General features: G+C 39.9%; 2 protein-coding genes across 2 annotated transcripts; one reads left to right on the forward strand and one right to left on the reverse strand.

The window, feature by feature from the left end:
- The first annotated feature begins 11764 nt into the window (after nucleotides 1–11764).
- On the forward strand, nucleotides 11765–13835 carry LOC132790186 (uncharacterized). The gene is made up of 4 exons (XM_060798644.1): nucleotides 11765–12009; nucleotides 12339–12392; nucleotides 12466–12623; nucleotides 12683–13835. Exons 1-4 carry the CDS (start codon nucleotides 11845–11847, stop codon nucleotides 13716–13718), a joined length of 1413 nt encoding a protein of 470 aa, XP_060654627.1. The 5' UTR covers nucleotides 11765–11844; the 3' UTR covers nucleotides 13719–13835.
- Nucleotides 13836–13895: 60 nt separating this feature from the next.
- Nucleotides 13896–15186, reverse strand: LOC132790187 (PRADC1-like protein). The gene is made up of 2 exons (XM_060798645.1): nucleotides 14803–15186; nucleotides 13896–14723 (listed from the first exon to the last, which is right to left on the reverse strand). The coding sequence occupies exons 1-2, from the start codon at nucleotides 15090–15092 to the stop codon at nucleotides 14429–14431; spliced, it is 585 nt and encodes a 194-aa protein (XP_060654628.1). The 5' UTR covers nucleotides 15093–15186; the 3' UTR covers nucleotides 13896–14428.
- Nucleotides 15187–15380: the final 194 nt, after the last annotated feature.

Here is a 15380-nt window from a genome sequence, read left to right on the forward strand (position 1 = left end):
TAACTCATTATTAGCCAATTATCAGGAATCAGCAATCTAAAAGCACGAGCTACTTCCATACAAAATATCTTATAAGTAGTGTCTAAGATAGTCTGTGCTGTCTGTGCTGTTGACGCTGTTTAAAAATATAAAGGTGGAAGAAGGCTTCTACTGCCTTTTACATACAGTTTATGTCTATAAATAGCAGATATTGCAATAGAAACTAACTATTATTTCATAATTTGTATTTAAAAGATAAAATACTTAAGGTGACAGATCTCTTTAAGCGAAAAATTACCGAGACACTCGGAGTATTTAGTACCTTGAGGCATTCTGATGGCGCCGCCTCACGGCGTCCACATAAATTTTAGCAATCGCTTAGTCAGCGGATGCATCTAGTTCTGTATGCGCCGCCCAAAAGTATGCAACAAGTTTATGCAGCTGCACGCAAGTTGACGTTTGGCGTGGTCTCATAAATTTCCCAGGCATCGCTTCAGAAATCCCCTGACAAAGTGCAAAAACACAAAACGCTTGCACAAGCCGCAAACATGCATGGCCAAAAAATACTCGTAGATCGTGTGTGTGTGTGTGTGTGTGTGTATGTCCGTGTGCGTGTGTGTGTGTGATGTGCCTGGGCAGTGCTAACTGCTAAGCACGTGTCAAGTGTGGGCCAAACTTTTAATTTGCACAACGTCCCGACGACGAAGGCAGCCAACCAGCCAGCTAGGCAGCTAGGCAGCCAACCGGCCTGTGAACGGTTTGAAGAGGGCAGCAGAGAGCCTGACTGACGCTGAGTGACTGTCAGCCCTGTTAGTCCTTTTATAACCTGCCTGCTGCGCCTTGCTGTCTGACAATGTCATCAGTTGCAGCTGACGCAGCATACCCCCTTCCATTCCCTTCCATTCCATCAAGCGTACGCATACGAGTCAGAGAAATTGTAGCTGCAGCTGTACGAGTAAAAACAACTAGGCAAGAAACAGTTGCAGCTGCATTTGCAGTTCCTCGTGTCCTTTTTTCGAGTGTCTATCGCATACCGTAAGTTTATAAGACACGTTCGGTACACTAATTGCCTCACAATATATAAAGCATTGAGATTAATATTTAAATAATATTTTATATCAAAATACAAATTTGAAGATTCCTTTTAATTTCCTCTATATATTTTGGTAGTTCATTTTATTAAATTTTTTGTGTTTTTTCTGGTAGTATTGATAGTCTTGATTATGAGATATAAAATAAAATAAGATTATTTTTAATTTAAAATTACAATTTGAAGATTTTTTTTAAATTCATAAATAATATTTCAATAGATCAGTTTATTTCAATAGAAAATTTAGATTCGTAAGTTTTATAAATTGTTTTTTGTTGTTTGTTTCAAAGTAATATAATAATTAAAAAGGTTATTGGGGATTTTTTCTGCTTAAAGTCCAGATTGGTAATAAACATTAATGAGAACTACAAAGTAAAGTATTAAGTAATATATTTTTTCATGTTGATATTATAGTACGTATTTATTATACTTATTATATTATCATGAGTGTAATGTCATTCAATAAAATTCATATAGCACCCTTTGAATTTCAATTGAAAGGTCTGGAAATATCACTTCAACTATTGTAGAGCAGACGATAGTCGGTCAATGAGAAATGTTCTCTACCGCGGGTGTCCATGACAAGTGGTGTGCGTCTGGGAGTGTATGTGTGAATGTGAACCTTAAGAGCAGATAAAGCGACGCTCAGCGCTCGCTTGGACGCTGTCAGTTAGCCAGGCGGAGTTGGTCCAGTCAACCAGCCCGTCTGTCCAGCTGTCTTGCTGTCCGTCAGTCAGTTAGTCAGAGACTGTGTTCATTTACAATTTCTTTGGCCACCCAGTCACCACCTACCACCTACCACCTAGCACCCACCACCCACAATTTTGCCACCTCCCACTCATAGTAATGCTCATACGTCATTTGCCGGCTGGTGTTAAATCCGTTTGGATTTTTGTTTTGTTGATTGCCGCACGCCTCAATGACATTTCATTTATTAAGTGGCGCCTCCATCCGTTTCTTGTTACTCGCGTTACAATTTTTTCCCCCGAATATTTCGGCAACTCAGCGGGCCAGCAATTAACTATACAATACGCTGACGTCACCTAGCTCCAACAATCCAACAGGAACTTCTTGCGTTGGTCATCGAAAATGCGGCATCATGTCGAATGACGCCTTTGATTTGTTTTGCAAGTGTGTTGTTATATCCGCTACAAAGGAATTTGCATTTCAAATGAATTACAACACAGCCAGCAGAGAAAAAACAACAAAGTCAACGCAGAGCTCCACAAAAGTAAAGAGAAAAAATCAAAAAAAAGTAAATACAGCGAGGGGGTGAGAGAATCTGAGCCTGTTGAAATATAAATGTTAATCCCGGCAGCGTCAATTGCAAAACGTTCAGAGCTGTTGACAGCATTCTGCAGGCAGCGAGCGGGTCAATCAGCGCAGCCAGCAAGCAGACAATCCGTTGAGTCCTCGATTCTCAGTCCTCGAATCTCAGTTGTCGCCCCCAATGCATTGGCCTAGGCAGCACTTCAACGGCATTTTAATTGATTTTCAGGGCTGCAATTTTTGATTGTGCTGATTGACGCATCAAATGAAGTGACTTCAGTGATGCCAGCACCAATCTCAGCCTGCTCCTCAATCTGCCAGAGCTCTCCCAACTGAACACTCTGCACTGTGCACTGTGCACCCAAGTGCCATATCAGTAACGATGCAAACAACACAGCCTACAGCCGAAGCCTCGGAACAAACAGACGCATACTGCCTTCACACACACACACACACACACACACACACACACACACACACACACACACACACACACACACACACACATGCAGAGCAGTAATTAAATTTGTCAGTCAGACAAAACGTAGCCCCAAAGAAGTGGCAAAATGGCAAAGTGCACAACGCGGCGTATGCGTGATGTGTGCTACCACACGATTGAATGCGTGTCTGTGTCTGTGTGTGTGTGTGCGTTGGTAAGGGAATGTATTGCAAACAATTGCTGGATGCACGGCAACAGTTTAAGGGAGTTTTTCAGATTCAAAGCGAAAGAGGGGATATATAAACAGATAGGAATGAAAATAAAAATGCGTTAAATGGCTACAGAATGTCTATAGAATAGATTGTATTGCCTACTTTTCAGCGCATAAACTAATTATTTTGTAACCCTTGCGTAATTATCGTGTATTGTTTTAATGCTAAAATTTGTGTACGCAACAGATTACACAACGAACTCAATTTATTTATTTTCCAATTAAATATCAATGTTCTACTATGCAAAAGGTAGAAGTCATTTCAATTACATTAATTTGTATTTATTTCTTTCAAATATTTAAATGAAAGCGAAAGTCTTACTAAACCAATACTGTAACAGACTGGCAGTGCTAAATGCATAGTATATGTCCTACTATGTATACAGATATTACAACATTAACTAACTAACTTAAGAAGTATTAAGTGCTGTTAAGATATATCAAAGACGATGTTAAACAAAGTATAGAAAAGTTTATGTTCACAATTAGAACTTCACAACATTAATAAAAATGGTTACAAGTACTGGGGCTATCGACAAGAGACTCTAAGGCTAATACATCGATTGAATGCAGTCCCAGTAAGTGAAACTGGTGAAATGCCGGTCATAGACGTTGATAACGAAAACAATGATAGAGCCGAGGCAATTCCTGATATTTTAGACCCATCACTTCTCTCAAAATAATTACTTCGGTTTGCTGAAATCAAAATTTGCTTAAGAGTGTCTTGGACACTATTATAAGTCGATTTATCATGTAGATCGCTATCCCGCACTAGTTTGTTTTAGAATTTTAACTTGGCATACCGCCAAAATTTCATATTTGTTCTCTATATTTCCAAATGTGGACATTAAAGAGTAAAAGTTGACTTATAATAATCTGGAAAAATGTAACACTCACTAATGGTGTAATAAGTTTCATATCTTTCAAAGCAAAAGCACAAGGTAATCTAAACAAGTAAGAAGGTTACAGTCGATTGTAGTCGACTGTGAAATACCCGCTATGCATATTCAATAAAACCATATTCTATAAATATACAAGAGGTAGACACAAAAATAATAAAATAAACCAAAGGCTATAATTGGTCTATTGATAGAGTAATGCATTCAAAATATACCATACTAAGAGTCTTTGATTTGATTACCATTTGGGTATGAGTATTCGCTCATACTTAATCATACTCGTTGCAGTTCTCTGACTTGGACCCGATTGCAGTACGAGTTTTTTGCATTGAAAAGTATTTCTCAAATAACATGTAGATTTGTTATCTGATCGAAACAAAATTTTCATGGCTATATCGTCTCGGCTCAAGAATACATATCGCTTATGGGGTCGGAAATGGAGGCACAAAGTTAAAATACCCTTCTATTGCATGGATAGCGGGTATAAGAATCAAGTGGCTAAAAAAGTAAAGGGTCTATTACAGTTTAATCTTCATTGTAGCAGCCTAAGGTTTTATTTAACACCCCAAGAGTATATTATCTAAGCACAACAAATTTATTAACTTAACTGTGTTAAGGTATTTATAATTCGAAGGCTCTGAAATATATCCCGCTGACTGTATTCCTTGAACTGTATGTAATTGCAGTTGTCGATACTGCAATTTAATTATTACATTCTCAATTCCTTCGCTCGACTGTTTACTGTGTAAATTGTAAAATAATATGGTTTCAATATAATACAACGATGCATGCAAGCACACACACACACACACACATTTGGCATGCAGTATCCATGTAGAAGACACACGCAAGCCTCCGCACATGAGTCGCTAATGAGCCGCTTTTTAACTTTGACGTCCGGCCAACTCAAATTTGATTTTCTCCCATTGAGGAATGCGAAAGAGCATAAATCAAGAGACGAAGGAGAGTGTAATCGAGGATGTGGAATAAAAAATAACAAGAAGACTATTGTACAATGTTGAATATCCGAAAATTTGAAATCCGAGAAGCAATTTAAAAATCATTAGAAAAACACACATTAAGCGTAAAAAATTAATGAGCAAGTTGCGTCAACAACGTGAGGCAGAGGCAGCCAAGAGACCAGAACTCCGGCACCCACATATATATAAATATATATATAAATATCCTGCCTATGCAGCTTGAAACCTTAGTTAGACATTTCCTGATTATGTACTTTTACCTATGAGTATCTGTGTGTGTGTGTTTGAGGAGACCGAGTCGACTTGCGGGTCTGCCATAGAGCTGCAGTGCGTCCGGACTGCAGCAAAGACGATGGCGTCCGTTGTACGATGTTAACAGAGAAGGAAAATAGTATGAAAATATAACGGCGAAAAAGGAAATTTTCTAATAAACGGCAGCTAAGCAGCAGCACCCCGACAGGATGACGACTTCAATGGAGCCGCGTATTGTATTATATATCAAGCACGTTAATAGGCTGCACATAAAGGATAGGTCGAAGCAGCAGCCAGGGGCGTCACAATGAGCATACAACTCATAGAAGCAGGTAGCTCAAGTCTATGTTTTATGCAGTATCTTTAATAAATTATGCACATTTAATGACAAGTGAGAAAACTAAAGTTTCATGATGTCACTATAAATCGAGTTTGGAATAAAATAATTTGAATTGTACAACGCGGACAGCATTAACTAAACATAAATTTGTACTTTAAATTATCAAATGCAATCCTTTTATTAAAGGAAAGTTTAGGTTAAATGTTGTGTTCTCTAATGAAATGTGGAATAGAAAGGTTAGGAAGGGACGATGGAATATTTAGGAGAAGGGATATTTTCGAAAAAGGAATGACGGGATTTTTAGGGAAAGGGATATTTTCGGATTCTGTTAGCCGTTCTATATTTTAAGGATAGTCAAAATTGAATAAGTAAATTCACATGATATAATGCAGTGCTGATTCCTTTTTTGAAAATAATCAACAAAGTCTATAAATAACTTATTCAGTCTTTAAAACTAATAAATTAATAATTATGTTTTATGCATTTATATATTTTCATGTTTATACAGCAGTTTAGTGTATCTCTTTATGATTGAATTAATGTCAAATTAAACGAAGAGTTCCCCCTAACCAATTTCCCCTTCAGTCAACTACGGCACTGTGCCGCAGATTGTGGCCTCCTCGCTTGCCAATGTCTACAAAGTCGTTTACTTTACCTAACAATATTTAGTTAGCCAACAAAAGCCAGGCTAAAACACACACACACAGAGGAAAGAGATATAGAGAGAGAGAGAGAGAGAGTGGAGGCTGTTGGAGTAGCAGGGAAGAGAAGAAGTGGAAAACTTCTCTAGAGAACAGTGGTGTAGTTTTGGTCTAACAACTTATTTGGCTCTCATGAGTAGGTCAGACCGTTAAGGCCAGGATAACACATTTTTGGCGACATATCCTTTTAAATTCTTTCCTTTCAGCTGGTCGCTGATTCGCAATGCTTGTCACGTTTTCTCGAGCGTTGAAAAGTCAAACAAGTGAACGAGGCAAGAGAGGGGAAACCGGAAGACCGGGAGGTCGAACAAAGGAGAGCACAGGAGCAGCTACAAGTTTTGGGGCTTTTGTGCGTGCCCATCCGGATATGCCGAGGATGTGCGTCTTTGTCGTAATTACCTTTAAGTTGGCTCCAATGCCATATTTGATGCCGCTCGCTGGCTCGCAAATCCCAGACGCTGACACCATGTTTCCCCCCAACTTCCGACGACCTCTTGACTGTGATTGCTGCCAGCTACAGGTGTGTGGCACTTCCCCTCCCATCCAACTTCTTGTCTGTCTCGTACGAGCTTCTAATTGCCGCTAAGTGCCATGGAAATCCTTGGCATTGCCATTTTGATACTCGCATTTTATCATAAATAATAAAGCTGGCGACGATTTAAACGTCTAACTGAGCGCAACACAACCCAACAGCACCGCATGGTCAAAGTGCTTTTGGTCAGCTGACCACTTAAGCACAATGCTTTTGCATTGTCCAGCTCAGTCCAGAAGAACCCATCTCAGTTTGTTTTGGCGGCCAGTTGCACGTTCTGCACCTGGTTCTGGTTGAAGACCTGGTCCACCTGACGGGTGTATGTACGTATGTGTGTGTGTGTGTTTAAGTGTATGTGTGCGCATCAGCGGGTTGCCCACCGTTTCGACACTGGCCACGAGTGCGAGTCCATTGCCATTGGACTAGCTGAAATGCAGCTAACGAACCGCAATTGCGGTCACATTTCATGAGAGCGCGCACGTCGCCCTCTGGGCACATTCACATCCACACACACACACATACAGGATACACACACACACACACCCAAACCGACTGATTCAATTTGCAGGCTGCGACAGGCTTTTAGTGCAGCGTAGAGTGAACCCCCCACACAACACCACCTACCTCCGTCCCTCCCGGAACTCCTGTCAAAATGCACCCAACGCTGACTGTCTGCTGTTCGCCCTTTGGATATCATCAAAATTAGCTCGTTTGGCAAGGGGATGCCTACCACTCAACCTCATACCCTCACTTAGTCGACCAACTCTTGTAATGCAACACTTACAAATACATATGTAAGTGTATTGCATATACGGGCCTTTGCCATATGCCACTTGCCACTTGCCTCATAGACAAAGAGACAACAACAAAAAATCATGCAATGCAATGCTCCAATGAGAAAAAAATTCAAATTTTAAAGAGCAACAGGTTAACAGTAGGTTAACATGGCCCAATTAACGTCACTCGATTCTTATACATAGTAAATACGAATTTTTTTATTCATACCTATAAATACAAAAATTAATTAATTTTAAAATTTTTTTATTGGGATTTAGATTTTTGCCACGCTAACTCCCGACTTTGCAAATTGAAAAGAACGAACACACCCCGAATTTTTGTATATACAATAATGAATGCAGTCTTTATGATTCCTGATTTGATTAGGATCAAATTTCAAACTTTAAAATTATAATTTTATATCGTAATAAACATCTGCTGCAGTCGGGTCTTGATTTGTGTATAGGATACATTATATCTATGTAGCTGTATATTAAAAAAAATATATAGCTTTTTAATGAGATATATTTTAACCATAATATTGCTCTCGGGTATCTTATGTTACAATGTATCTCAATTTCACTACTGATCGTAACGAAGCGTTTTCAAATCTTTTTCAAAAGTGTTGATATGCAAAGTGCTGATAATTAGGTTTATTAGTAACACAAAACTTCGAGCTAAGCACCATCGAACCAAGACAATAGAATTCATTATTTATAATGTTGTTTCGTTGAGTAAAAAACTATTGATTTTGATCGGCTAAAACAGCTTTGCCTTATCTCTAGTCTACTCCTCAGGTTGCCAAGATTGAAAAGTTATTCACACACACACATATGCTATATTAAGTACACATAATTGTGCAAGTATACAAATTAATTTGGGAGAACCTGACTTTGAAAACTTTAACTTTGAGGGTATATCAAACTTATTGGGTATTTGGTAACTTCGATTATTGAAGCAAGGATTGGATTATTTTTAGGAAATCAATGTAATTCTGGTCTACAGAAAACTTTGCTGCCTTGTCCACAAGCAATGTACAGAAAGAATTAATTTCAGTTTTGAATAGATTGCACAAGTGTTTATAATTATACATAAATACGTATATTGAAATAATTTAATATGCATTTATCCTAAAAAACAAAATTACATGGTAAATAGATTTCTTAATTGTGAAAGTCTTTTCAGAAGATTACACCTCAGATTACAAAGCATCCATTACTTTACCCATGCTTGTGGGACAGAGACAGTTTGCTTGTTGAGTCGTTACAAAATGCAATGAGCAATTTAACTAAAAAAAAAAGAGAATGTAAAAAATTCGCAGGTGGGCAGCAATAAGCAGAGTCCTAGTCGAAAACTAGTTGCTATATTAAACATTAATGCCAGAGATGACTGCAATAATTATGCAAATTTCATTTACGCAGGAACATAGCCAAGACACGAACCAACAGCAACCGAAGCTAACAGCGCTTGGCTGTGGCAGCCGTGACACCATCAGACAGGTAATTTGCAGGCTGTGTCTGCTACGTGCGAAAGGAAGTCGCACCTTGTACTCACAGACACTGAGCCCACCCACTCAGGCAGACCGCCCAACTACTCAGCCACCCTGAGAGACGGAGAGGAGGTCGCCACCCACACAAACGTAAGCGCATTTTAATGATCTCATTTATGCTAATCTGCAAACGGTTAAATCTGTGCACGCCACAGCCACAGCCACAGCCTGCTCCCAGACAATAGCAACAACTAAAACTTCATCAACAACAACACTAGTGATGCAATAACAACAACAACGTGCCACCAGCTGCTAATGCTAATGAAGTCTAATTGAATTTCGGACACTTGACACGTCGCACAATCTGATCTTTTTGAGGCGTGCAGCAAGTGGCAATCTGCAGACAATGTGCACAGGGCACAACTTTAAAGACTTTAAGCTACAGCTTAATATGTGTCAGCATTTAACCCATACACACAACATACTTATGTTAACTCTTGCCAATCTGCCACTAAATTGATTACTACGTTGGCTGTTCCCACTTTCGCTTTCAACAATCAGATTGAAATTCAGAACACGCCAACGGAAATTATAAAAATGTTTAATTTGAATCTTTTTCTAGAAGAATATCTTAAAATCTAAGTCTTTCTACATATGAAAATTCCTCATAAAGTGAAGTCGAGTGTGCTAGACTGTGAGATATCCGTTACCCATCTTCAATAAAAGCAAAACATTCTTTAAAATATTCCAAATTACTATACCAACGAATTAGTAAAATACATTTAAGACTATACTTGGTAATTTTGTATACTGTTATGTTGAAAATATACCATATTGTCAACCTTAAACATCTGCAGTAGCGTTTATTTCTTAAATAATTTTGACAAATTTTATCTGATAACAAACAAATATTTATAATTCATTCAGACCGTATTTATTATTTTATGTTGTCGAAAGAATTTTGTAGCTCTATCTCTAGACAGACAGGCGAAACAAATGTGAGCTTAACTGTTTCGTACTCTAAAAGCTTTATACAATTTTATTTAAAATTTTAAAACTGGAAAATGAGCTTAAGGCAAGAACAACCCGGTCTACATATATCGATACTCCGTCCCCAACGGGTGTCGAGTCAACATTTGCGTTTTTGCGGTTGCGGCTGGGGCATAAAATTTCCTATGCATTTAACCACATTGAAATTTTCTCGTAATATTTGATTTGATTTTTAAACAAAAAGCTGCTGCCATTGACCATGCTCCGGCACTCTACTCTGCTCTCTGGTCTGCTATGGTCTGGTCTGGTCTGGTTCCAGATATGCGTCCAGTGATGTCCCCTGGTCGGCTTGGCATGTCAAGTTGCCGGGGCATGAGCTGGAATAGAATAGGGTTCGAGGTACGATGTACGGAGTACGAGGTATGCGGTATGGGAAACTTTGCTTTTATTAGTCTGCCAACGAACCAACAACAAATCAGCATTATTTGACAACGCAGCTAATTTACATGAGTGACCATACAGTTGCAGGCAATGTCAGCAAGCTCATGTCCACCTCCCTCTCCCTTTCCCGTTCCCTTGCCCAACTAGTGGTTGCTGCGGGGGGTTTAGAAATGTCAACGTCAACTGCGGCTGGCCCATCATGCAAATCGACATTCGGCAACAATTCAAGTTAAGCCACATCGCAAAAATTTGAACAACTTTGAGAGTTAGCTCGTCTTGAACTTAATTTAATTACTCTCAACGATTTTGTTCGATCGACATATGTACATAAATTTTTACACCAAAAACAACAAGTGTAGAACGTTCGCCAGTGAACTGTCTGAAGTCAAAGCGAATCTCAGAAAATGGGAGAGGAGAAAAACAAATTTGAGTGTTCCTTATTTATTTTTTGTGTGATTTTTTTGTTGACTAGCTTGTTATTGTTGCTCGCATTTCATTTAAGATAACAGCAACGAAAGAGACTGCGATAAGGTTCTCGACTCGGCTGCGTAGAATTAACAATGCGCTACAATGCTCTGATGCGGTGCAATGCTACAAGCTGACTTGAAAAAAATATTCAGTCAACTTGGCAAAGAACTATGCTATATAAAAATAAACTCAACTCAATTTATGTATAATGTCCAAAAGCCGATTCAATGCCGTGTACCGCACTCGACTGATCAAAGTGTCAGCTGATCGTCTAGCTTATCGGAGACGAGCTTACAAGCAACTGAAAATGCAGTTACATTACAATATTCGTAAATCTTTAGACATATACAGTGACAACTCTCTTTGTTGGACACTCATGAAATAATTTAAAAGAGAGTCTGCTAAGTGAATTTTCACTGTACAAAATTCTCACAATATCTAACAGAAATAGAAAAAACTTCGAAATACAACAAAGAAAACCATAAATATTGCACACATAGAAAACATATCACAAGCTCATATTTGTTTGCACATGCATTCCATATATGTTGAGGAGTATTTATGTACATACACTTATGTGCACATTGTTCAAAGAATTTGTAATTTGGATAGATAGCGAACATGATAACAAGCTGATTCCTATCTAAACTGTAACAGGTGCACAGCAGCGTCGAGCAGGCGTCGGTTCTGTCACCGAGATAAATTTCGTTGATAAGGGGCCTTCGGGAGAGCAAGCAGAGGCGACAACAGCAGCAGCACGGTGAGCAAGAGCGGCGAATGAGCAAAGCTCGAAGAGAGCTTATACAGCAATGTGACAGGAAAGCTTCGGTTGGCGTTCGCGTTCACTTTCGTGTTCGCATTTGGCGTTCGGCGACGGTGTGCGGCTTGAGTTTCAATTTATTCAATTTACCGTTATAGTTACAATTGATGAACGCGACGACAGAGGCGACCACAGCGTCAGCTGAGGAGGCGCACACAACAACAGTAACAGCGACAGCAACGACGACAGAAACGCAGCTCAGTGACTCGCTATCGCTTCTGTTGAGCAGCCGCGCTACATCCGCCGCCTCATCCTGGCTGCACGAGCTCGCCGTAAGTGCGCATTATTTTTGTTCTCTTTGCAGCCGCACTCGCAGTTGTTGCTGTGCAGCTGAGTCGATCGTTTTGTTCACTCGCTCCAGTTATCCAGAAGTCACTGTCATTGTCGTCGTCGTCGTCGTCAAGAACAACAACAACAACGACTGTAACAGCAACGTCACGTTATGTGTGTACGCTGTTCTGTGTGTATGTGCACTTGTATTTGTTGTCGTCGCTGCATGTAAACCTCTTTGTCTCCGCCTTCTGTCATGTATCGTAATAATGCGGATAGTTCTTTTTGTTTCATCAATCGCTTGAATGGCGGCAACCATGACGAACTGCAGCAGCCGGGCGAGCACGAGCCGACATCAGCTCTCCTCAATTACTGTAAACGCAAGGTAAATACTCCACTCCCAATATTTCGGTGCCTCTAATGGAAAATCTGACATTCCGGCTTCTTCTAACCTACAGTTCCTGCGTCCCTATGTCGCCATACTGACTGTCGTTGGACTGAATCCCATTTCCACGGATATGAGCAATGTGAGCGCCTGCTGTAGCTACATCCAAGCGCTAGTAATACTCTGTGTGCTCCTCATGGGCTATGTACTGCGGTATTTGTGCGGATACCGGTGAGTAGGCATTAAAAGATCATCAACCAACAAACAGCAATAAATACACTTATTTCTAGGGGAGATCGCGGATTTAGCAGCTATCGCGACATACGCCCCGGTGGCTATGGCAACGCTACAGATGTCTGCGACTCATCTGGTAGCTCAAAAACTTCCAATACCATTGGGGAACTGTTGTTTGGCTACGTGGTACCCAGTGTCTTGAATCTGTTAAGCTTCGTGTCTGCGGTGCTCGTCTGCAAGGTGATCGAGCATGAGCAGTTGCAGAATCTCATTGAGCGAGTGTTTCTGCTTTCGGCTAAGCCAAAGCGATTGTGTCGCATGCTCTGGTTCTATCTGGGTGTGGCCCTAACATTGCTCTTACTCCTCTTCGCCTACGCCTGCTGTGTGGTCATCATGCAGCCGGCCCAGATTATAAAGGTAGCTTGGCTGGCCGAAAAGTTACGCAACTGGGAGCTGTGCCTGCGTATTGGATTGCTGTGCACCATATTGCTGCAGGATCTGGTCGAGATAATCATTTTAAGTAGCTACTACATTGAATGCTACTTGCTGCGCGTCCATTTGGAGACATTGTCACACAAGCTCCTAATGCATTCCATAGACTCGCTGGACTGGATGCGTGAGATTCTCGAGTTTCGGAAACTACTTGAGCGGGTCAATCAGCATGTGTCGATCCCAGTCTGCTTCCTGATTGTCATGAATCTGGCCTATGCATTTGCTGGTCTTGTCTACTTGTTCAAGGACTTTGATTTCCATTACTGTGCCCTTAAGTTGGTCTTGCTCAATATTGCCAATGTCATGTTGTGGCTATTCTTGGGTCTCTTGCCCTTCTTTGTGGCCGGGTCTGTGACTCGTGTGTGCCAGAATGCCCAGGCCAATGGGCATCAAATACGCGTCCGTCCATTCGTTTATCACAACACATCTGCCGAAGATCTCAATTCAACGCTCCTCTTCGCCTCATCTCTGGACATGTCTGCCAAGCTCTTCCGCATGCCCATCCAGTCCAACTATCTGTGCTTTGCCATACTAGTTGTCACCATCGTAGTGCTCACCCTGGGCATGTGTCTCAATTTAAGCGCTCTTGGCAAATTCTGATCACACGCCCAAATCAATGCATACAAACACAATGAGCAGATATGAATATGTAGATAGATATTAATTTAAGACGCAGTAGACACATTTGTACTTAGCTTTAATAAAGATTTATCTATAGTTTTTTTTTTGTATTTTGTTTAATAAGCTTACAAATTTACGACCTGTCTTTTGCTTAGCAATTTTATTTACAATGTATGCTTTGGTTGTTTTCTTTTTTTTTTAATTTTATTTCTGTTGGTGTGGTTGGGTTTATCTAGCGGCTTAAATGGGATTGCTTTTGTTTTACAATTTAACTACTTATTATTCAGTTCAGTTTCAGTTTCAGTTGGTTTTGTAAGTTTAATAATCACGACTGTAAACCACTCCACAATTAAGAAAACTAATCCATGAGCCACAATATCATTACAAATTGCATGTGAATTGAAATTAAACATTGTTAATAGCTAATATCAAATTGGAGACAATGAAAAAGGTAATTATGTTAAGAATGACAGTATTTGATTTAAGATTAAATGCAGAAATTCGCTCGTAGAAAGTATTTGGTAAATTAGAAATTTTAGAAAACGTTTTTGAAATACTCCTTCCTTACACTTCAAAAGTGGTTTACAACCTTGAAAACATAACTTAATATGCACCTATGCTGAAAGTTCACATTAAGCGCTACTGACTAAGTGCGCACTTTGATTTTAGAACGCATCTGGACACGCATCTTACCAACCCAGCCAAGGTGGATGATTGATTTTCGATGGCGGGGTAAAAGTCAGGTTCACAGGTATGTTAATAAGCGCATGGACACGCTTCATCCGCAGTAGAGTGCTGCGTATGATGATGCCATTCTTGCCCAGCAAAAAGCCGGCCGGAATTTGTGCATCGCGATTGGTTTTATCGTGTATCATCTCAATGTAATGCTCAAATTCCGGTGAATTCGAATTGTACTCGGTGATGATAGCGCCAATTGCGCCAGCAGCCTCTGCATTAAGTGTCTTGGTAAGAAACGAGCATTGACTAATTTATCATTGACAAATGGAGATAAGAAATCGAAATGAGTTTAGAATATTCACACGCACGAACTCACACCACTTACCCCCTATCCATAAGCGCAACGCTTCCGTGCATCTCTCGTACATTGCGGATCTTTTGGCAAGCTTCTGGTGGGTCGGCCAACACCATAGGCACGTTTTCAAGCTTCTGTGAGAAGGACACGCCAAAGTCCTTGGCCGGCCGCAGTCGATAGGTGTATTCAAGATCTTGCGGCGAAACGATTTCAAAGAACACGTCACCTGCAATTATGTCCTGAGTCGTCACTGGCATGTGTATCGTTGACGTGGCTGTGCATTGGCTCAGAGTGGCAATAACTACCAAAACAATTAACATTTTGGGAACATAACTAGCGCGTATTTATTGTTGGCAAAACATACAATAATACATTGCACTAGAGATGAAGAAATATCGATTGCGTTTTCGATGTATCGATGTTTAAAAAAATTTAATTATCGATGTTGCTTTACCGCATTATAACTAATAAAATTTGTGTATTATTATTATTTTAAAGACTTCAGTCGATCTGTAAAAGTGAATATATGTTTTATGGCTATTGCCCAATAACTTATGCGGTCTTTATATAATTCAGTTTTGAAATCAAAACTTATCCCAGATTAAATT

Source organism: Drosophila nasuta, chromosome 3 (assembly GCF_023558535.2).
Source record: "Drosophila nasuta strain 15112-1781.00 chromosome 3, ASM2355853v1, whole genome shotgun sequence".
Classification (NCBI taxonomy): domain Eukaryota; kingdom Metazoa; phylum Arthropoda; class Insecta; order Diptera; family Drosophilidae; genus Drosophila; species Drosophila nasuta.